Genomic DNA, 23702 nt, shown 5'->3' on the forward strand with positions numbered 1-23702 from the left:
CAGCATTCATATCTGAACCCATGGAATAATTACTTCTGCAAAAGACTTAGTTTTAGGGAAAACTAAGATGTTTAGCTGTGGCCAGTTAACCCAGAGATTTTTCTCCAGACAGCTTCAGGCGAAGTCAGACTCTAGAGAGCTGCAGACAGGGACTGGAGCTCCTTCTGTGGGAGGGCACAGCAACACAAGGGCAACCACTGCTCAGGCTCTGGCTACAGTGGCAGGTCCATCATGCTATGGCACACCTTCCTGGACATCTCCTGCCCATCCAGGTTTTACTGCATCTCTAAGTTACTGGCCCTCTCTAAGTCTAAGAATGGGAGACAACTAACCCAAACAGCCTTCAGTTTTGAAGGTCTTGCAACTTTTATGGGTGACACAGTTCCTTTTGCCTCTTGTGACAACAGCTCTAGAGTCTTGCAAAAAATATACCAAACACCCTCCAGAAAAAGCTCCAGCTCATTCTAGTCTCGTGTTTTGGGCACTAATAGCTCTTCAAATAGCAATGCCTTAAGGACAAGAGCTGACTGAAAGACAGCATGGTTATTTTATTCAGCTACCTTCTTCAGAAAGGAATTCCATCTCTTGGACTGCTAACTGCATGTAGTTAATGAGTGTACATAGTGTTTGGACACTACGAAAGTTCTTGATTAAAGTTGTTTATTCCAATCAGTTGACATGATTTACATTGCTACTAAAGAGGCAGTAAAATGGCAAAGACTTGCAATTCACTGTTGGATTTAATATTCTTCTCCATCTTCTCCATCCATCGAGTCTGTGCCCACTTCTTCATAATCTTTCTCAAGGGCAGCCAAATCTTCCCGGGCCTCTGAGAACTCCCCCTCCTCCATCCCTTCTCCAACATACCAGTGAACAAAGGCACGTTTGGCATACATCAGGTCAAACTTGTGGTCCAGGCGAGCCCAAGCCTCAGCTATGGCCGTGGTATTGCTCAGCATGCAGACTGCCCGCTGGACTTTGGCCAGGTCACCCCCTGGAACCACTGTGGGGGGCTGGTAATTGATGCCAACCTACAGGAGATGTGGAAGAGACCATGAGTTTCTTTGTGGTGTTTGACAATGACAATAATCAAAGTCAGACAACAAAACAGCCCCGCATGAGAACCTAAATCTCCACATCTCAGAATACAAATCAGGTACCTACAGAATAGCTCAGAGCAAACACACTCCATTGTGGGAACATGCCATAGTTTTCCCCACCTAGGCTGAAAGAGAAGACTTCCCCCATGGTGCTGTGCAGCACTATTGCCAATCTACATTAGATTGCTTTCTCCATTGGCAAGTTGACCCTGCCCACCCCAGCTGTTCACCCCTCAACCCCCTACAGGTTGCTGCCCTTTGCCCTGCCCCTGTGCTCTCAGGTCATTGGACACTGACCCCACACAGAAGCCTGTGCACAGCACATGGTTGTGTCTTTGTCCCTGGTCCCTTTGGCACGGTGGATGCAATAAACCTTCATTGGAATACACCATACAAAGACCCTTCCTGTCTTTCCTCTGCTGAGTTATCTGTGGTGTGTGTGTGTGTGCATGGACTTGAAACGGCTGCTCTTGTGACCTTACTCCGAGTGGCCTCTGAAGGAGATGCTTTAAAGAAGGTTGCAGCATTTCTACCACCCTGCCCCATTGCAACAAATGGCGCCCAACACCCAGGACAGTGAATGAGAAGTCTAAGAAATCATGGTGGAATTGAGACTTGCCTTAAATCCAGTAGGACACCAGTCCACAAACTGGATGGTACGCTTGGTCTTGATGGCGGCGATGGCGGCGTTGACGTCCTTGGGCACCACGTCCCCGCGGTACAGCATGCAGCACGCCATGTACTTGCCGTGCCGCGGGTCGCACTTCACCATCTGGTTGGAGGGCTCGAAGCAGGCGTTGGTGATCTCGGACACGGAGAGCTGCTCGTGGTAGGCCTTCTCCGCCGAAATAATCGGGGAGTACGTCACCAGCGGGAAGTGGATACGAGGGTAAGGCACCAGGTTAGTCTGGAATTCCGTAAGATCCACGTTTAAGGCACCATCGAACCTAAGGGAAGCAGTAATGGAAGACACGATCTGACCAATGAGGCGATTGAGGTTAGTGTAGGTTGGGCGCTCAATGTCCAGGTTCCTACGGCAAATGTCATAAATGGCCTCATTGTCAACCATGAAGGCACAGTCAGAGTGCTCCAGCGTGGTGTGGGTGGTCAGGATGGAGTTGTAGGGCTCCACAACAGCTGTTGAGACCTGAGGTGCAGGGTAGATGGCAAATTCCAGCTTGGATTTTTTCCCATAGTCAACGGAGAGACGCTCCATCAGCAGAGAGGTGAAACCAGATCCAGTTCCTCCCCCAAAGCTGTGGAAAATCAGGAAGCCTTGCAAGCCAGTGCACTGATCTGACTGAAAGAGAAAATACAGGTGTTCAAGACATTGTGTGCATCAAGCTCAAGAAAGACAGCTCTGAATTCTGACACACCCCAACTGTTCAAGCTTCAGAAATACAGAATTTATCCACCAAGAGTCAAGGTGTCCTAGGAAAAGCAGTATTCTTGGTTGGTTTAAACCCCCTACCTATTGGATGCCAATCACTTAAAATCACTAGCTTAAAATTCCTTCTACCCCCAATTCTCAGCTGAGGCCTTGAACAACGAGCAAGAAAAGCAGGAATATTCAAAGACCTACAGACTATCTATCCCTTACAGTTACTTGGTATTCTCTAGCTGTACCAAGTGGAGCAATCCCCCATCCCAGAGCTACTGCTGTAATGCTGCACGAGTGCCAAGTGGAAGTGAGCTGTCACAGCCTATTATAGCGCCAGTCCCATTCACTCCACTCAGAAGACAAAACTTGACAGCTCTGTCCTCACAAAGAGGTGCCACATGATGCTCAGCTCCCAGGACTAACAGGGACTGCCAACAGCTTGTACAAAGAAATCATGACTGTTTTTCAGGTCAAAGTAAAGCCTGCTGCAAACTTATCATTGCTTTAATTAAGACTGTGGCAGTCAAGTGTTGAGAATAATTCCAGTTGTAATCTGCAGAAGGTGAACTTTACACTAAGACTCACTTAGCATTCCATATCAAAGCATCTGGGTTTTGTGCCATGAGAATTCCTACCTTTGTGACACAGACTGGGCAATGGACATGCTTAGCAGCCCTAAATAGGGAACCTGAACCTCCTAAACTGCCCCCTTCACAAGTTTGCAATATAACTGAAGAACTGGGGAAGCTGAAACATCCCAGCATACTGAGATTTATTCTTTTTCTACTGTTATTACCATAAAATTAATCCAGAAATCATAATAGCAGGAAATGCAAACAATAGTCCAAACCACTGAAACAAGCACTCTTATTTAAAATTCCTTGAAAGAGCCACAGCCAGAGACCAATCCTTCTCCAGCAGGAACTATGAAAATAATTTTTGGTTCTGGCTTTCTAAACATTAAACTATATATGAAGTTTTAGGTGCTTCATCAGCATTTTAGGCCACTTGAAAGCCATATCTGACAGGAAAAATCCAAGCACTTCCAGCTGGCTAAGAATAAAAGCAGATGCAGACTAAGTCCATAGATTCTCATACCACAAAGAAATTAAAGCACAGTTTATGTATTTGATAACCTCATTTCCAAATCCTGTTAAACAGATGTTTCAGAGCCTTCAGTGGAGTCTTACCAGCTTCCTGACGCGCTCTAGGACGAGATCAATTATCTCTTTCCCAACTGTGTAGTGACCTCGAGCATAGTTATTTGCAGCATCTTCTTTACCAGATATCAGTTGCTCAGGATGAAAGAGCTGCCGGTATGTCCCATTCCTAACTTCATCTGGGGAGAGACAAGACATATATAATATAGAAATATTTTAAGTAAATTTTGTATATAGACCAGCTTTTTCAAACTTCTAGAGGTGTCCAGAATAATGTCTTTAAACCTTTTGAGATAAAAGGCAACTACCAATCAGCAGGTCATTTCCTACAGCCTAAATGCTGAAGAACTATGAAAAACTAAATTATTGCTTAGGAAACTGTCCTATTTTACACCAAAGTTTAGAATTTTGACCTGCCAGAGCAATTAAAAACTGGACTATAGCAGAACCATTCTTCCAGTTTAAGACAACTTAAGGCCCATTTTGCAGCCCAGCAACTGAAACCCAATTTTTCCCCTTCACTTCCCAATCCCTCCAGGATGCTTCTGTGGGCAGGCAGAGCCAACTCTGCTTACATGTCCCTTTCTCTTCACTGTACTTTCTGCCAAAGGTAGAGAAGGGTTCAAAAGGAACAGGAGATGCTCTTAGAGCAATTATCTAAACCCTGAGCTGTAAGCTGTAGCACACACATCTCCCAGCAGTCACACATTTAGAGCCCCTAGCTCCCAGAAATATGCACTTACACCCAAGCAGTCTAAAGCTCTGTCCTACCAGAAAGGTACAAAGACACTCAACAGAGCTTTGTCTCTGGTTTAGCTCAAGTCACTCTTGAGTTGTGTGCTATTGAAGTATTGCATTATTTAAGTCAGGTGGACAGCAGAGAGCTTTATTAAATACAGCTGAAGTTGCCTGTTTGCATGTATTTGTTAATCTGAAATAAGCAAGAAAAAGTAAAACTTAAGACAAAAATATAGTTAGCATTCAAACCAGTTTAGGCTGAGCAGCTCCCACTCCACTCTGCAATCCAACAGCCTAAAGACTGCATCAAAATAAAACAATTTGGAAAAGTTTACCATCTCAAATACCCATGTGTCTAAGACTTCCTACAATACCACTCCACATTACAAGGGACAAATATGGGTAATAAGGGAAAAATATGGAACCAAAATAAAATGGTTCTTTATCCTATGCAGACAGGGGTAGCATGAGCCAGAACAGTCCTCAGGAAGTAACAAATCTTGTAGAGCTCAGATCAGTCCCTGGACTACAAAAGTGTGCCTGGAACAGAGGACTTGGGTGAGGGGACAGCTAAAGCAGCTTGCCCCAGACATAATGTCCTTCATGTTTTCAAGTCTAGCTGGGGTAAACTGTTAAAGACACTTGTGATGGATTCCCAGATGTCACTGCCCTATTTTGTGGTGGAAAGTTTGACGGTGTTTTACCACCATATTCACAGAGGTGGTGCATATCCACCATCCTGCTGCTTTCTGCAAGAGCAGCACTGCTCTGGAAGGACAGAAATCCCTGTGCACACATGTGGCAGCTGCACAGCTGCTGCATGCACAAAGATGGCTTTTTCATTAATTCAGTGCATATGGGCTTGCTGCATGAATGGGGAGACTCATGAGCCCTGCCCAGGAAACTGGGGCAGTAATTTTCAATTAGCCAGGGAGGAATAACAGCTATTTCCCAGAAATGCACGTGATGTAACCTTTAACAAAAAGCCCTACCTTTGAGTATTACCAATCTTACCTATCTCCCCACTCTATGCCTGCATCACCAACAAGCACTAGAACACTCACTACTTTTTGGCATTTGTTCCAAGACTCACCAGTTCCTCTGCCCTCCTCCTTTGCCACCTGTTCTCCCTCATCTCAATTCTGAGCTGTTCCTGGTTGCTCAGAGCCACCACCTGGCCAGTGCAGAGGAGACAACAGACACAGGGCTCAAAAAAGCACAAAGCCAGATCTGCAACAGCTCCTGGGAATATCAGTGTATGGCCAAGGGTGCCTGGGCCTATTTCAAAGTTATAGCCCAGGACTTCCACCCTGAAACAGCCACACAGCCTTCTGCTCCCCTTAGAGGCTCATTTGCTGTGTTAGCCACAAGAAGGGTCTGGTGTGTTACACTTGAACAGAAGTTAGAGAACAGCCATGGTTTGGGTACAGAGGAATAGCCTGAGAACAATCCCACATTTCCCCAACTCTGTATTGCAGAAAGATAAAACACAGCAACTGCATAAGCACAGGCAACACAGACCTCTGTTATAACAGCCCCAAATCACTACTTGAGGCAAGATAGCCCAAAACCAGCTCCAGAAGAATTATTTCTGGCACACACTGGTAAAAGGAAAACCAGGATTCCTGACACAAGGGATGAAGGTCTTGTGAAACCAGGAGCTCACATTGAGCTGACAATGCATCCACTGCCCCAGGATGGAGGACTGTCAGCAGCTGATGCTTGGGATCACATCTGGACACCAAGAGCCAGTGTTGCTAGAGCTTGGAACAGAACACTTTTTCAAGATTAGACTGTTTCTCAAAGATAAGGCACCAGGAAGCTGAAGCACTTGTTCAGAAGTCCCTGAATTTAGGCCAGCTATGGGGACTCATTTCTGCAAGCACTGTTCAGCTTCCACAGATTGCTTTGGGAAACTACAGCAATCATTCCCGTGTACAATAAGGAATCTTCCTAATGATATATATTATGTCTCTTAAAGAGGTTCTACTGACTGCAGCACACATTATGGCATCCTGTTCATGGGGCTGTAACTGCCCTCGCATAGCAAAAAGCATGTTCATGAGACCCATTTAACTCCACAGCCTGCCAGAAGGTAATGCTGAAATTCTTGAAAGCTCCACAGAGTACAGTTGCCAGTCTCAATGAAAATAAAACCAAGTATTTTTCCATCACTACGAAGGTGTAGGCAAGCTTCGTGCACTAAAAATGTAAAGCCCCAAAGCATTTATCAGGATGAGAGGAATGGATCCCTTAGCCAAAACCAACAGTCTAAAGTACTTATGTGGCAATAACGTGTGGCAATGTTCTGCAGTGCCTTGCACTGTCACTGTTACCTATGACTGCGGGTTCAAGGTCCACGAACACGGCCCGGGGCACGTGCTTGCCGGCTCCGGTCTCGCTGAAGAAGGTGTTGAAGGAGTCGTCCCCGCCGCCGATGCTCTTGTCGCTGGGCATCTGCCCGTCGGGCTGGATGCCGTGCTCCAGGCAGTACAGCTCCCAGCAGGCATTGCCGATCTGCACGCCCGCCTGCCCCACGTGGATGGAGATGCACTCGCGCTGCGGGACAGAGACCATCACTCAGCACAAACACAACGCTCTTGTTTAGCAAAGGCTCAGCACCCCAGGGGGACTGCCAGCCCGCAAAGCCATTAAAACATTGGCCTCATTGTCTTGGTGTTGGGGGCATTTGGCACAAAACATAACAGGACACAAAAGCCCCTTTGAGACATCATCAGCTCCACCCAGCAAAACCCTTTTGGACATTATCATTTCTACAAGCTCATTCCTCTTTGTTATTCTTCAATCAGACAGGAAGAGTCTGATCAACTCTTTCAAGTTCTTCAGCCAATTTCTCTCTTCACACCAAACCCAATATGTAGAAAAGCTGATGATCACACCTCTCACTGGCCTAAGTGTCCAAAACAGCAACACCCAGACCCAGCCCCAGGAGCACAGCCACCAGAGGCAGCACAATCCTCCCAGGAGCCGGAAGTACTTCATTTAATGCACACAAAAACAAAAAAACACACACAAAAAAACAACCTCTGGATCCCTTGAGGAAACTTTGTCACTCAGCAGGAAAGGTTTTGCCTAACAAACCCCGTCATAACCCTCCATGAATACAGACCGATCAGGTCTCAAACAAGGTACTGAACTCCTCAACAACAGATAAAACTACCTCATGACAGCCATGCAGAAAATAGTTAATGGCAGCAAAATTATCTGTTCCCACCCATTTCTGGATTCCCATGTTCCCTTTGATGTCCAGAGCATAAACCCAGTTTCTTTAATATTGCAGCACAGGACTTCAAATGGTAAAGCCAAACCATAATAGAAGCATTCTCCAAATTCCAGGTCCATCTATAGCATTTTATATTCAACATCTAGTTTTGAATGTCAATAAGGCACATTCTAGAAGAACCTACATAGACTTCAGTTTAATGTGACTATTACCCAAAACTATGTTCAGATCCAATGACTAGATGGGACAATTTGGTTCCCTGGAATTCCAGGATAAGCAGGAGTACTTTCAGGCACAAGTACAGGCCAGGCAGAGAATGGACAGAGAGCAGCCCTGGGGAGAAGGACATGGTGGGGTTGGTGGATGAGAAGCCCGGCGTGCCCCAGCCCCGAGCTCTGGCAGCCCAGAACCCCCCTGTGCTGGGCTGATCCCCCAGCCTGGGCAGCAGGGCAGGGGGGGATTCTGCCCCTGTGCCCTGCTCAGCTGAGACCCCACCTGCAGAGCTGCCCCAGCCCTGGGCTTCCAGCTCGGGAAGGATGTGGAGCTGCTGGAGCGAGCCCAGAGGAGGCCACAGAGCTGCTCTGAGGGCTGGAGCCCCTCTGCTCTGGAGCCAGGCTGGGACAGCTGGGATGTCCAGCCTGGAGAAAGATCCAGGGAGACTTTAAAGCCCCTTCCAGGGCCTAAAGGGCCTCCAGGAGAGCTGGAGAGAGATTTTGGACAAATGGAAACAGTCTTAAAATACAGGATGATAGGGTTAGATTAGACATTAGGATGAAATTCTTCCCTGTGAGGGTGCTGAGGCCCTGGCACAGGCTGCCCCTTCCCTGGAAGTGTCCAAGACCAGGCTGGATGGGGCCTGAAGCAACCTGGTCTGGTAGAAGAGATGAAGCTGGACGGTCTTTAAGGTCTCTTCCAACACAAACCATTCTGTGATTCTATGACCTGGAACTGCCTAGTCCACATCCATAGTCAATGCAGAAAAGCAGGAGTACAGTCCTTTCAAACTCATTAGGAACCCCATGAAATTAAAATTTGTATTTGTCAAAAAAAGAATCACCTGTTCTCAAGCACAGCACTGAACTGTTTCTAAGCTCCCATCCATCCAAGCTGTACATTCAAAGTCCAGCCCACATCCCCTCTGCAAGCAGCGTTACTCAGAGCTGCTGCCACCCTTCTCCTCTCCAAAGCCACTACACCATCACCCTCCAGGCTGGAGCACTGAGCTTGTCCAGTGCTGCCATGGCAGAGAACACACAGCCAACCTGCCCAGTGTGAAAGAGTGACAGGAAAGCTGGCTGCAGTGCCACAGAGACCAGACCATGGCAATGACTCAGGGAACATCCCTTTAGGAGAGCAGGACAGCCTGAAACTTTTTTGTAGGGACAGGAGAGCAATGCAGACCACCATGTCAGCCTGGAACCTCACCTGAATGAGGTCCTACCAGTGACCTAAGCCTTGCTGGAGAAACCCCCAAGCAGCTGGGAAAGGTCACTTAAAGGGTGTGTAAGGACAACACCACACCACAGAGACAGAGGGTGTAAAGAAGGGCATGTGGAGCAGCTGAGGCTTGGTTATCGAGGAGAAGAGGGGAGATCTGCTCATGGTCTAGAGCTTCCTCACAATAGGAGGCAGAGGGCTCTTTGGTGACCAGTGACAGGACCCAAGGGAAGCTGTGTCAGGGGAGGTTTGCCTGGATATGAGAAAAGCAGCCTCCTCCCAGAGGAAGATCAGACAATGTAATAGGCTCCCCAGGGTAGTGGTCACAACCCCAGGGCTGACAGAACTCAACACTCAAGCAAAGAGTGGGATTCCTGGGGGTGTCCTGTGCAGGGCCAGGAGCTGGACTCAATGGCCCTTGTGGGTCCCTCCCAACTCTGAATGTACAGCTTGGCAACACAGCCACAGAGCAGGTGCCACATTGAACCATGGCATGTTTACTTGGACAAAATACAAAGTTCAACACATTGCACAGTGACTCCCTGCACCAGCACCAACAGCAGTAACTGAGAGGGAGCCCTGCTGCAAAGACCCTTGGGGCTCCCACAGAAACCAGCCTGAATGTCCCACAGGGTGCTCTTGTCCTCAGTAGGGCAAGCCACATGCCAGGGAACAAAAGGAGACAGGGACTGCACAGGAGAAGGCTTCCCTCTGCTCTGCACGTGCCTCCAGGTCAGATTCTCAGAGGTTGCTGCAAGGCTCAGGCTGGTGTTAGGAAAAGCCTCCCCAGTGGAATGGTGCAGTCCTGCAATAGGTCACTACAGAAGTGGGAGGGGATCTCCATCCTTGGAGGTTTTCAAAACTTGGCTAGACAAGGTCAGCCACAAAGCCTGGCCTGGTGCTACTGTGAGTCCTGCTTTGAGAGCTCTTTCAGCTGCTTTCCTACAACTCTACTAAGGACTTTTAAGTAGTATGTGGCTATTCAATGAAGCAGAAACCTTTGTCAGACACTAGCAGGTTCTCTGCCCATTTTGTGCTGCATGGCCTTTTCACAGCACCAAGAATACTGAAGAACAAGGCTCAGATTCTCTTCCAAAAGCACCAGCTCCAAGCTGGAATGACAGGCAAGAGAACTGCCACACTCATTATAGCCTAGGGCCTTAACACATCACTGATGAACTTCAGAATAAGGATTGAATGTATACAGACAGCACTGGTAAATGCTGTATTCAAGCCACTGCAGAATCCTCTTATTTACTTAACACTAAATGCTTTCCCCACACTTACATACATTATTTGCAAGCACACAAAGTTTCAGGCACAATTTCTCCAGCCCAGCCTCTGTTTCCTTTCCCAACAGGATGTGGCAATAGGGCACTGGGCTGTCCTGTCACTGCCCTTCCAGCAGCTGCACACTCAGCCCCTTGCTGCACTCACTGCTGGGCTGCAGCCCCCCGTGGCACTGCTGGACCAGGCTCTTGGTCCTCTGCACTCCCCAGCACGGTGCTCAAGGTCCAGCTGCACCTGTGCAAGGCTGGTGGAGAGCCAAGCTTCCTGAGAACGGCTGTGCCAGCTCAGACCAAGCTTATCAGCACACCATACGGAGGAACGCTGCTTCCCTGGCATGGGACTCCAGGGAACCTGCATCCTTTGCAGAGACCAAGGGCTGCATTCATACTCTTGATTTGACTTTATTTGAAAACCGTGACAATAAACAACCCCCAAGGGAAGGGTAAGAGCAAGAACCTCAACACATCCCACCAACACTCTAACTTACAATAATTTTCAGCTCAACAAGTATTTCTCACACATTCACAAGCCTACAGTAGCAGTCTTGCTACATTTGTAAATCCATGTAATCTTTTGACAATCTCCCTTCAGAAATGTAGGAAGACAAGACCCCCACGAGGAAGAGCCGAACGCTCATCCCAGCCTCCAGCTGTGCTGCCCAGCTCAGCACCTGAACCCTGTCCTGTGGGACATCCCGGCCCCGTCACACCTTTCGGACTACCCTTCAAGGTGACTCAACTTAGCAGCTCGTTCTCGCCAGCCAGTATCACAAAGTCCTTCAGGAGCCCTCCCCATCAGCCCAACCCCCGCGCTCCCACCCCGGGGCAGGAGCGGGGAGCGGCTCCTCGGCAGCACTCAGGGCGCCGGGCCGGGCTCCTCCCTCCGGCCCCGCGGGTCGCGCTCACCGTGCGGAGCTGCCCCGGCTTCGCACGCCGCGGGAACCCGGCGGCTGTCCGCGCCGTGCGGGCAGGGCGCCCGCGGCTCGCACCGACAGCCGGCCCCGGGGGCTGAGGGCGCCCGGGACGGAGCTGCAGCCCTTGAGCCGGCCGGGGCTGAGGGTCCCGGGGGCCGCCATGTTCTCGACGAGCCCGCCACCATTTTGGGACGAGACGGCGGGAACGACAGGGCGCGGGACGAGCCTCGGCTGGGGCAGCGAGACCCACTGCCCCCCGCTGCCCGGCGGGGCCGTCCCGCCGCCCATCCCGTCCCTCCCTCCGCCGCTGCAGCTCGCGGAGCGGCGCTAGGCTACCCCGTCCCGCCGGGCCCTCGCCCCACTCACCATGGCTCAGGAGCGCCGGGACAGACGCGCAACGTGTCTGAACAGCACCGCAACAGCAGCGGCTCTCACCGCGCTCACCTTATATAAAGTGAGGGGCGGGGCGCTCGGCTCCCTGCGCTGCGCTCATTGGCGCGGCGTGCGCTCACCTCTGGGCCATTGGGTGATAGAAATGTCTGTCACCATCCTACGCGAGCTATTGGCTGATTCGTAACAAAGGGCGGGGAGGGGGCGGGGTTTAGTCTTCCCGCCAACGAAGAGCGGCACCTTCCTCCTCCTCAGGGTCCGCTTCAGGCCGGGGCCGCTGTGGCTGAGCTGGGATCGCTCTGTCCCGGGCCGGGGTCGCTGTGGCCGAGCTGGGATCGCTCTGTCCCGGGCCGGGGTCGCTGTGGCCGAGCTGGGATCGCTCTGTCCCGGGCCGGGGTCGCTGTGGCCGAGCTGGGATCGCTCTGTCCCGGGCCGGGGTCGCTGTGGCCGAGCTGGGATCGCTCTGTCCCGGGCCGGGGTCGCTGTGGCCGAGCTGGGATCGCTCTGTCCCGGGCTGGGGTCGCTGTGGCCGGGCAGGGATCGCTCTGTCCCGGGCTGGGGTCGCTGTGGCCGGGCAGGGATCGCTCTGTCCCGGGCTGGGGTCGCTGTGGCTGAGCTGGGATTGCTCTGTCCGGAGCCAGCGGCCGAAGGGCAGGGGCTCAGCACTGTCCATACCCGGGTGTTGGCCAGGGCTCCGAGCTCAGCCTGGGGAGCCCAGAGTCAGCGGCTGCTGCCCTGGGAAGGAGCCCTGAGGGACCGGGCGCCGCTCGCGGCCTCGCACCCACGGGTGTCCTGGGTGAGTGCTCTCCCTGTCCCAGCTACGCGCACTGAGCCCGGGGAAAGCCACCGGTGAAAGGCGGGGCAAAGCTGGGAGCGAGGCATGGCACCCCGGGATCCTCTGTGGGACAGCCCGAGAGCCCCACATCTGCCCGGTGGGCACCCAGAGGCCCCGGTCCTCCAGGCGCTCTGGGTGCTGCCGCTGGGCTGACAGAGCGGGGTGTGGACAGGTCCCTGTCCCAGGAGGCTGGAGGCAGCTCCACGGTGTGCCTGTGCCAAGTGCCACTGCTGGGATGGAGAGTCACACAATGGAAAGGACTCAAAGCTGAAGGGCCAGGTCAGAACCTACGGAGAGCCACATAGGTTCTACAGGAATCAGATTTAAATACCCCAGCTGAAGTTGGATATTAAGTAAGAACCATAAAAACCATGTGGTATGTCCTAAGGGTTATATTAACAGAAATATTCCTGCAATTGCCAAACTCACTCCCTGGGTAAAAGTAGCTGCTGTGTGTGCAGGTCTGATATTTGACACCTGGAGTTCCATCCATCCTTCAGGGCCTCAGCACCAGCATCAGTTTCAGGAAATTCCTTCCTGCTTTTTTTTGCAGCAGGAGAGGGATGTGAAACAATTTTGAACAATAACAAAGTAGGTGATTTTTCCTCTTCCTGTATAGATCTCCAGCTCTGCAACCAGCCTGGATAAAGGTGGTACTTTTAACGTGGGTGTGGTGGAATTGTGCCATGCTGGATCTGTACATGGAGGGAAGGGATGAACTGATCCCCAGGGCAGGGAACTGACACCTGCTGAGGATGCTGCTCCTGCTGTTATCAACCCCATTGTGATCATCTGAGCCCAAGGCATGGAATGAAACCTGTGTGGGTGTACCCTGAAAGGACAGAAAGGCAAAAGCACTCTGGAAAGCAAGAACCAGAGGATTGAGAGAGGGTCAGAGGTGGAAGAAAGGGAAAGAACCCACAAATAACATTGATATAATTGTTTTTCCAAATAATAATGCCAAGTGTAATGTGTGACTAAAAAACAGGTGGGCTGTAAGAAAGCACTAAACAGTGTTTAGGGAATTTGGCTGATGCCTTAAGTTTTAGCTTTCCTATTTTCCAGATTCTGTACTGCATTAGTATATAGCTCTAAACTTCATATAAAGTCAAGTCAGCAAGTTCTCCTCACAGTTTAGTTAGGCAAAACAATCCTTTTCCAGCCCCAGAACAAAGGACACCACTGCAGCTTCAGGCCCTAAAAGTGTAAACAAGAGGGAAGTGAAGAGAGCACACTGGGACAATTAACCCCAATATGGAAATGGACCAAAACTTAGAAAACTGTGAGAATTAGTGACCCATCATCCATCTTGGGTGTAGCCTCAGCCAGGCTCTTATGCTGCCCAGGGTATATCCTTTGATGGCCTTTTTAATAAATACCTACTTTATTCCTTTAACACTGCCTAGCTCTGTTCTGGGTAGCCTCCCAGGGCATCATGGCCATCCCCACACCAGAGTGGGGAGTGATCACACAAATGAGTACCTGTGAGCTGGGTGATGGACACCAAGGGACAGCATACACCAAGGTGTGTGATGGTTTTTTTTAAATATAAGTCTTCTCTTTCATGTTTTGATCCTCAACAAGCCCAAATTCTTTGCTTAGTGCTTTCAAGCCGGTATATATTTGAAGAATCCAGTCAATATTAAGCTTCTAATAACTCCCAACCTGCGCTCCAAGAGACCTGAAAGAACTTATCTTCCTGTTTTTTTGCCCTCATTTGTTTTATCCTAATTGCTTGGCCTAACCTCACTGAGGCATGACATTGGCTGCAAAGTGCTTTTAGCTGTGACTATCTCCTTAGTGAAGTTGTTTAGTAAAGATCAGGATAGTCCTGGTAGTCTGAGACAGGAAGAACTGAAATGACAGCACCATGGAATGGTTTGGGTTGGAAGTGACCTCAAAGCTCATCCATCCCACCCCTGCCATGGCAGGGACACCTTCACTGTCCCAGGTGCTCCCAGCCCCATCCAGCCTGGCCTGGGACCCTTCCAGGGATCCAGGGGCAGCCACAGCTGCTCTGGGCCCCCTGTGCCAGGGCCTGCCCACCTCACAGGGAAGAATTTCTCCCCAGCACTGAGTCTAAATCTCTCTTCTTTTAGTTTAAAACCATCCCCTAGTCCTGTCACTCTCTGCTCCTGAAAACCTTTGTAGCTGTTGATGTTCATGATCAGATAGGAGGGATCCCACCTGCAGTGGTCATGAGTTATTGGAGGATGAAAAGATAAATAGTTACAATATTTTAGTTTCTTTTTGTTCTTTTTTTATTTAAGAAAAAAAATCCCAGTGAGATTTTTTAAAATAATCTGTTGTGGTTTTCTCAGTTGGAAAAAAAATACCAGCACTACATGTCTAGTGGGACCTTTGCAAGCCCAGATTTGGGAATACTTTTCCTGTAGGTTAAAAGAGAAAATAGGTCATGTTAGATTTAATTCTTCTACTTGTTGCTATTGTATTACAAATATTTTAGTGTTCTCTTTTTTCCCTTCTCAAAGCCTCCCATTTTAGACACCAGGTATACTGTAAGAATTTTGTTTGCTCATTCAAAGCAATACATTTGGTTCTGTTGTTCCAAATTACTAAGGAAATATTCAACTTATGAGCAAAATTTAATCTAAACCGCACAATGTATGGAAAATAAGTGCCCACACTGATTTAAAAAATCATTATTTTTAAACTAGTTATAAGACTTTAAAGATTTGATTTATGCTTTTAAAATGCTTTAACCTGAAATAACACTCACACTGCTCCAACTGTCCTTCAGCTCTGCCACTGCAGTTGAGCAGTGGGGCAGGGCCTGCATTGCCAGTGGTGCAGTCACATATTCAGAGGGAATTTTATTTATCCCATTTTATTCCCTGTTAGAAACATTGCAGCACCACAACAGAAGATGGGCCAGACCCCTTGCCAAAGCAGAAAATTCAGGTGGTATTGCTCTGAGTGCAGTGAGTATTTTTGGCTTAGCTGATGAAACCAGAGATTGGGCTGGGCTGTGGTGTTAAAGGGTGCCCTGGTCCAGTTTCAGCTGAAGTTTTGACACATTTAATTCCTGTATTCAGTACCTGCTCTGACTTGGGCACCTGCAACCTGTGCTGGCATTGCCTCAGCCCCACTCCCCTCGCTGTGTTGGGTGTCTCATGTGGCATCAAGGGCAGGTTCACGTTGGACACCAGGAAGGATTTTGCTCTCTGAAAGGGTGATTAAACACTGTAAGGGGCTTCCCAGGGAAGTTTGGAGTCCCCATCCCTGGAAGTGTCCAAGGAACTACTGGATGTGGCACTCAGTGCTCTGGGCTGGTTGACAAGGTGGGGTTGGTCACAACTTGGACTTGATGGTCTTTGAGGTCTTTTCTAACTCCATGGTTCTGTAATTCTGTGAAAAGGACATCATGGCAGCGATTCCACATGTTTGGGACTTGGAGATGAATGTGCCTCAGTTTCCCTCAGTGTGCCCTCCCACAGCTGCTGCACTATTAAGAAGTCCCCTAGTCCTACAGAAGCTGGTGCTGCTGCACACTCCAAAACTCAAAAGTCTCAAGGAATTTGAAATGCTTTTGATTTAGTTTGATGAAATGGTCATGTCAAGTCCAAGGGGCTATTGAGAGTTTCTTCAACACATTCTTTTTTCCTGCTGGAGACCAGTTCTGTTAACAGCAGACGTTTTTTGTTTCCCCAGGATTTTCCTGTGCCTGGCAATGCTATCATGGCTCCAGGCACAGACTTTGGCTGCAACCTGTGTGTTCAGTGAATATGACACCTTCCAAAAATTCTGGACTAGCTGTGTATCTGTGATACAGCCTCTGCAGCTGCACTCTGGGCCCGGGGCTTCTCCAGCAGCTTGGATGAAACTTCTTTGAATGTACAACTCTACAGCCCTTGCTTTCTGTGCTTTCTCAGAAGAACTGGATAAATAATGTGGGCACATTCACTTCTATCACTGAATTCCCAAAAACACAACCGCCTTAATCCTGTACCTGCCTGCTCTGAGTACTGGGATGATCTGGGATTTCCATGCACATTTCCCAGCACTCAGATGGACAAGGGCAGCCTGCTGTCTGCATTTCAGCCAGGTATTGACTGAGGAGTGGCTCCTCCTCATCCCCAACTCACAGGACACATCCAGGTGTGGGGATTGCTGAGAGCAGGTTTATGGTGAGAGTGAAGCCATCAAATTGCACCACTCAGGGGACAGTGCTTCACCACAGCTCCATTGTTTCAGAGATAAGGTTTATCTCCTCCTCTCCAAGTGCAAATCCATCCTGTTTCACACATCCATCCTCAGTCCTGTGTATGCACTCTGCTTTTAGACCTGGCTCCTTCCAGAAGTGTAGGGCCCCTCTGACTGGATCAGCAGGGAGTGACACTCCCTTCCAAGTGCCTCCTTTGTGGAGGCCAAAGAACCCAGCCCAGATGCCTGGCTGGACGATTCCTACACAGGAGCCTACACAGGCAGCTGGGGAAGGGGGACTGGCAGTGAGTTTGTGAGTTCTTCTGCTCTGGTTTAAGCTGTATCCCACAGCCACCAGCCTTACACCAGCCCATCGCAGGCTGGATCAGGGGATACCTCAGCAGTGGGGACCCTGCTCCTCAGTGACAGGGTTTGTTATCTGGCTCTGAAAGACCCTTTCTGTCTCTAGTATATTTGACTTTATTAATGATTTAAATTTTAGATGGCAGGACCTGGAGCTGGTCATGGACATCAGCTGGGAGCTGGTGAAGGGATGTATCATGCTCCAGCAGCAGGAAGGAACACAGCCCAGCAGCCAGTTCCTTAACGTGGATATCACTTTCTTGTAAGGAGAACTGCATAACCCAGGTGGGTGAGGACGGATCCTCTGGTGTGCCTCAGGGTGGTGTGGGCAGGGCCCTGGGAAGGACAGGGATGTGCAGGTGGAGGTGCTCCTGGGATGCACCAGGGAGAACCAAGAGCCCAGTGCACATCACTGGGCTGTGGCTGCAGAGCAGGATGTTCATCTCCTCACACAGACCTGCACATTTGCCCTGGTGTCAGCCAGGACAGGGTGTATTTTTTTCCCAGCAGCCATGAGGGGCAGAGCCTGGAGCCGTGAGGGTGTGTCCAGATTGTTATTCCATACCATGCTCTTCACTGCCGGGGTGGGAAGGTGGCTGTGAGGGACTCTCCCTTCCAGGGAGACAATGACATTCCCTTTTGGTGGGGAAAACGTGGTGTGGTCCAGAAGAGCTCTTGGGTATTGTGGTTCTCCATGTAAATAAATAATGCCTTATACATTGTGTAACTAATATTGTTGCTATTACTGGTCGTTTTCTTATCTTATAAATTGTTAAATTGTAAATTGTTCTTATCTCAACATATGATTTGCCCCTTTTGTGCCTCCAATTCTCAATCCCATCCCCTCCCCAGAGCAGGAAGGTGGAGGGGAAGGGGGGCAGTGAGAGGCATCTGGTTTGGGAGAGTCTTGGTGGAGACACTGAGTTGGGGAATATAATTTCTAAACCACACCAACCTTCTATCTCATCACGCAGATCTGCACATTTTGTCTCAAGTGCTGCACTGCAACAAATACAGCAACAATTCGGGGAGAATGCTTAATCCACTGACCTCAGGCCAAACCTTGATGGGAGGACATGGATTCTCCATAAGGGTTTTGGGAATGTTTGCTGGGTGCCAAGATAAATCTTTCATTTAGAGCTGAAAACTATTCATAACTAGACAGCACTGAATTCATTCCTGTTCCAAACAGTCCTGATCCAGATGGGCTGGGAATCCTTAAATACAGGAACTACGAGGCAGAAGGCATAGCCAGAGTGGTTTGTAGGGAAGGCCTCCAGAACCCTGACAGTGTGCAGTAGGCGTATCTCTAGTTATATGATTAAACCCTGTTTGTACCTGATCCTGCCCCCGCAGGGAGTGTCCAATTAAGTGGCAGGATGTGCCTGAGTTGCCAGAGTGGAACCCCAAAGGGCTGGGCTCTGTTTTTGTTTGTGAGGTTCTTTCCGTGAAGCAGTGTCTGCCCACAGATTAACATTTCATGAGCAAGATTAATATCAGCATTCTCTCCCTTGATCACTTGACTTTGTAACCTCACCATGCTATTAGCCTGGCTTCTTGGAGGTAATCCTTAAATAAGCGCCTGGTTTAATGACCTTAAGTACATTCTCTGCTTTTAAATCTTAGATTATTTGTTCATTCAACCGTTTTAATCCTGCTCCTACAAGCCTGGACTTCACTACCTGCCCTATTTTTTTTGTTCTCTGCAAGCCCACATTGCAGAGGCTGCTCCCATTCCTGCTCACTTTAAATATTGCTTCAGCCCAGACTCTTTCAGTGCTGCTTTCCTGCCTTTCCCTGCTGCTCTGTGGTACCAAACCTCCACCTGCCATTTGTCAAAGCTGAAACAGCTTCTCTAGCAAGTCCAGTTTTTTTTAATTTAGAATTCAAAGCCCTCCTGAGGAACTCACCAACTGGGCCATGGCTTCTCTCTTTTGGGGTGCTGTGTCTGTGCTGGATAGTGCCCCTGTCTCAAATGACCCCAGACTTTGGTACCTGCATCTGTACCAGGTTCAGTTTGTTACCTGGAAGTAAACTGTCCCTAACCTACAAATTTTGTCTTCTCCACACTAACTTTTGGTTTAGGTACTGAAAACATGTCTTGTCTTGCCCTGCCAGAGGAATTGGTGTCTCTTTTAGGGCAATTAATTGGCTTTTTTGGGGGGGTATTCACCTGGAGAAGGAAGGCTCCAGGGAGACCTAGGGTTCCTTCCAGTGCCTAAAAGGGCTCTAGGAGAGCTGGAGAGGGATGTTGGACAAGGACTGGAGTGCCACAATGAAGGGGAATGGCTTCCTACTGCCAGAGGGCATGGGTGGGTGGGATACTGGGGAGAAATTCCTTCTGTGAAGGTGGGGAGGCCCTGGCACAGGGTGCCCAGAGTAGCTGTGGCTGCCCCATCCCTGGGAGTGTCCCAGGCCAGGCTGGACGGGCCTTGGAGCAACCTGGGATAATGGAAGGTGTCCCTGCCATGGCAGGGTTGGAAACAAGATGAGCTTTAAGGCCCTTTCCAACCCAAACCATTTTGTGATTCTTTTAGTGTGGGTAACCAAAATCACTCATTCAGCCAGCTCTCTCTTACTGTGCAGCTTCCCCTCCCTGCTGCTCAGGCAGCAGCACCAGGGCCCAGCTCATTCCCATTCCCAGAGCTGGGACATTTCCACCTGTACTGACTGTGTCATGGGGTCCTTCTGCCCATGGAACCTGGCAGAGGTGCAGTGAGTGAGTGTGGCAAACAGCTCACATCCTGTAGGGCTTTGGGCTGGGGCAGTTACAGCTCTCCACAGCACCTTGTGGTGCTGTTTGGGATCTGTGCTGAGCACAGCACTGATCCAACAGGGATGATTTAGCTCCTGCTGAGTCAGGAGCTCTTCTGCCCCTCACCCTGACCCACCAGCACTGGGCCAGGGGTGCACAAGGAGCTGGGGGGACACAGCCAGGACAGCTGTCCCACACTCACCACAGGGATATCCCAGACCATGTGATGCCATGCTCAGCCCTGAAACAGAGGGTAGGGGGATGGCGGGGTCTGGCCAGGCTTAGGGCAGTTAGTGATGAGCAATTGCTTTCTTGTATCACTTGTTTTTCTTGGTTTCTGTTTTCTTCTCTTTGTTGGTTTTCTCCCCTTACATTTTTTAAAAAATATTTTTCATTATTTAACTGTCTTCATGTCAACTCACCAGTTTTCTCACTTTCACCTTCCACTTCTGCCATTACAGTGTGGGGGAGAAATGAGGGGCTGTGTTGGTGCTTAGCTGCCAGCTGGGGTTAAACCACAACACATCCACAGTCCAGACTCCTCCATTTGTAACGGCCAGGCAGCAGAGGCTGGGGGAAGTGTCACAGATTTGAGTTGGTTCTTGCTACCCAAAGTGCACACAGGGTGGCTGTACTGAGAATCCTGTGGATTGCTGAGCAGTAAAGCAGAACAGAAACTCCTCAGCCCACTGTCTCAGATTTGAGACCCTCTGGGAATTCATGGTGATACCCATGGGTTAGAGCAGGGCACCAGGACAGAGCTGAGCATTCATGTCCCCATTAGCCCTGAGGAGCTGAAGCACTGTGGGCACTGACCTGGCTGGAGAGCTCCAGGTGTGCAGTGACCTGCACAGGGATGCACGGACAAGGCAGAGGTGCTCTGCAGGTGCACTGCTCTACAACCAGTGCACCCAGTTCTGCACTGGCCTTGTGGTGCAGCTGCACGTGGCAACAGCCTCTTTTCACTGGCCTCTGTGCCAAGATCAGTTTCACATCAGTTTAGCTGGATCAGCAGCACAAACTAGTTGTCTGTGCAAGCAGGGAGGGGGTGCCAAGGAGTGAGCCAGAGGGTCCCAGTAAACTGCACTTTATGTTGTGCTGCCCTGAGTTTGTGCAGCACTGGGTACTGACTGGGTACTGTGGCATCACCTCTCCCAAAATCAGGAGCAGTTGTCTTGAGTATCATCCAGCTACACACAAGACATTCCCTTTTGGTGCCAGCTTACTGGGTTTCCAACAGAAATCCCTATATCCTAGCAGGGGCCTTGAGGAAAGGGATGGAACCAGATTCCCCCGAGCAGCGCTGGCATCATGAGGGCCCGTGGAGTGCTGGCACCAGAGCCAGGCTGGGACACCTGAGGCTGCAGCAGGGATTGAGCTGACCAGGGCACAGAGCCCCAGATTGCTGCTGATGCACAACTTCAGCCCTCACACTTCGGTGTTCCTCATCAAGAGAGATCCCTCCCTCTGGAGCCCAAAGCTGCTCCTTTCTCCAAGCACTCTTTTCTCTTTGGCAGTTGGGTTCTATTTGCCTTTTTTTGGTGCCAGCCCCTTGGACTTGCCATGGCCTGGCAGAGAGAGCCAAGTCCTCCAAGAGAACAGGAAAGCACGAGGCAACAAGTTCTTGAAGCCGTGTCCTGATGTTCCACTGCCAGATATTCCAAATAACCCGGAGATTCTGCAACAAGCTGTGTTCTGGCTGTTTGCCATGGAAAGAGCACGTTCACAGCATTCCAGGCAGCGTGCAGAGCCAGCTGCTTCAGGAGGGGAAGGATACCTGTGCTGACACGGCTTTGCTCATTTTCCTTTGCTCTCAGGGCATCTCTTCCAGCTGGGTTGGAACAATGGCACAGGGTACTCCGGGCAGCAAGCAGATGGAGCGCTCTGCCTGTGCACGCACAGTGATTACAGAGACTGTCAGCCTTCCCGCAGGGAACTGAGAGCTTCCTGGAAGATAAGGAACATGAAAGGGGGAGCAGAAGCCCAGCTGAGCGTACACACGCTCCTGCAGCTTCCCCAGCGAGGAGAGGCGGGACAAACACATCCACGAGGGAATCCTCCCAGCGCAGCTCTGCCCCGGGGACACTCGGATCCCATCAAGACACAAATTACCCTGAAAGACTTGTGAAGGACAGGCCCGGCGGCAGCTCTGCCCTGTCCTGCCGCACACAGCCGGGGCTGCTGGAAACGCGCGGCTCTGGCTCTCTGCTTCGGCCTCCTGTGCGGCTGCTGTGGCAGCACACGCCCCGCTGCATTTCTGGGCTCTGCATTTCTGTCCAGCTGCATTTCTGGGCTCCAAACCTGCCCCGAGCTGTCCCGCCCAGCTCAGCCCACACTGAGAGGCAGGTGCCCTTCCCTCCTTGGCTGGATTTTCTCCAGGCAGAAGCTGTATCTGACTAGTTCATGTCTTAAGCCCCCAGAAATGGCCCTGGGATGCTCAAGGGACAGATCCTCCCCCAAGTGCTCCCACCCCTGCAGCTCTCCCGGAGTTCGATGTGCAGCACTTGAAAAGCCAAACTGCAGCAACCACTGGGATGGACTGTGCCACACTTGATTCACTTTTATGAAAGAAACGCTTTTTCCAGAGCTGCTTCCCCCTCTCAGAGGATGGAAATGTTATCTCAGCAACCCTGGAACCTGCTCACTCTTCCTCAGGGGTTGCACGAAGAGAGCCAAGCACTCGATTTTCACTTTGTGTAAGACTGGGTCATTTTCGGTGCTGGGGCACCCACCCCAAAGCACACTCCTGTGAAAACTAGCTTCTCTCCCCCATCCAGCCCCACAGGCCAGTACCTCTTCCCTGGGCTGCTGGGCTGCCATCTCCCTCTTCTCTGTCACTGAGGGGCCCAATTGTGCTCATACCAAAGCTGCACCAGAGGGACCTGGCTGCCTCACAACTCAGCACTCAAGTATTTATGCTGAAATGCATAAAAGTGTTGGTTGAAAGAGAACAAAGCTGGCTTTGATAAAAGCCCTCATGCTCTCTCTGCATTTTTATGGCCAGTTCCACTCATCTGCTGTGGTTTCCTTTTGTGTCCCCAGCCAGCTTCAAAATACTTGGTGGGTTTTCGGCAAAATACTCGGTGGTTTATTGTTTCTTTGATTCTGGAGCTTGGCCTGTATTAACCTGACTCTGTGGGAGGTAGGGTTTCTTTCCCTGCACCAGTTGTCCAAGGACCCTGAAGCTATTTCATCTCAACTGTTTCCTTTCCTCCTACTTATGTTCCTATCAGGGAGTGTAAGGTCAGATACGTAAAATGACCTTCAGGGAAATTCATAACACATTTCAGAAAGCCCTGTTCCCCCAAACACCTCCCTGTGCTGATGGGGCTGTGCCCGCTCACACAGAGGTTAGGGAATGCAGCAAGGTGAGCTGTGCAGGACAGAGAACACTACAACCTCCCTGGCCAAGCTGGCCCTGCTTTCATCAGCCACAGCTCTTCTCTGAACACTGCTGAGCCATTCCCCTCCACACCTGCAGGCAGCAGGTCCCACAGACACACTGTGCAGGTGTAAACAATAACTATCTGCTGCTGTGGAATGCCACAGGTGCATCTTCCATTGGTCCATGTGGATTGTTTTCAATTAGTGACCAATCACAGCCACCTGTGCCAAGGCTGTGAGCAGTCACAGGATTTTGTTATGCATTCTATTCTATTCCTGTCTTTGTAGCCTTCTGATCTTTTCTTCTCGCTCTGTTCTTTTAGTATAGTTTTAATGTAGCATTTTAATGTAATATATAACATAATACATCGCCTTCTGAGAAAAATGGAGTCAAGCCTCGTGTCCCCACACTTGGAGCATCCACCACAACACCTGCTGGGCTCCTCTGGGAGGCCTCAGCTGGATGGGAGAGCCCTAGGACACAGCAGGCAGCAAACAACAAAGTTCTCCAGGCTACTGCTTCAAAGTCCACACTGTCACCACTGCCC

The 23702-nt window shown here is 50.1% G+C and overlaps 1 protein-coding gene across 1 annotated transcript; it reads right to left on the reverse strand.

Moving 5' to 3' along the window:
* Positions 1-643: 643 nt before the first annotated feature.
* LOC135286057 (tubulin alpha chain, testis-specific-like) lies at positions 644-11736 on the reverse strand. Its single transcript, XM_064399007.1, has 5 exons — positions 11630-11736; positions 6716-6938; positions 3672-3820; positions 1720-2400; positions 644-1031 (listed from the first exon to the last, which is right to left on the reverse strand). Exons 1-5 carry the CDS (start codon positions 11630-11632, stop codon positions 741-743), a joined length of 1347 nt encoding a protein of 448 aa, XP_064255077.1. The 5' UTR covers positions 11633-11736; the 3' UTR covers positions 644-740.
* Between the last annotated feature and the right edge of the window lie 11966 nt (positions 11737-23702).

The sequence above is a fragment of the Passer domesticus genome, chromosome 25 (genome assembly GCF_036417665.1).
Source record: "Passer domesticus isolate bPasDom1 chromosome 25, bPasDom1.hap1, whole genome shotgun sequence".
Taxonomy (NCBI): domain Eukaryota; kingdom Metazoa; phylum Chordata; class Aves; order Passeriformes; family Passeridae; genus Passer; species Passer domesticus.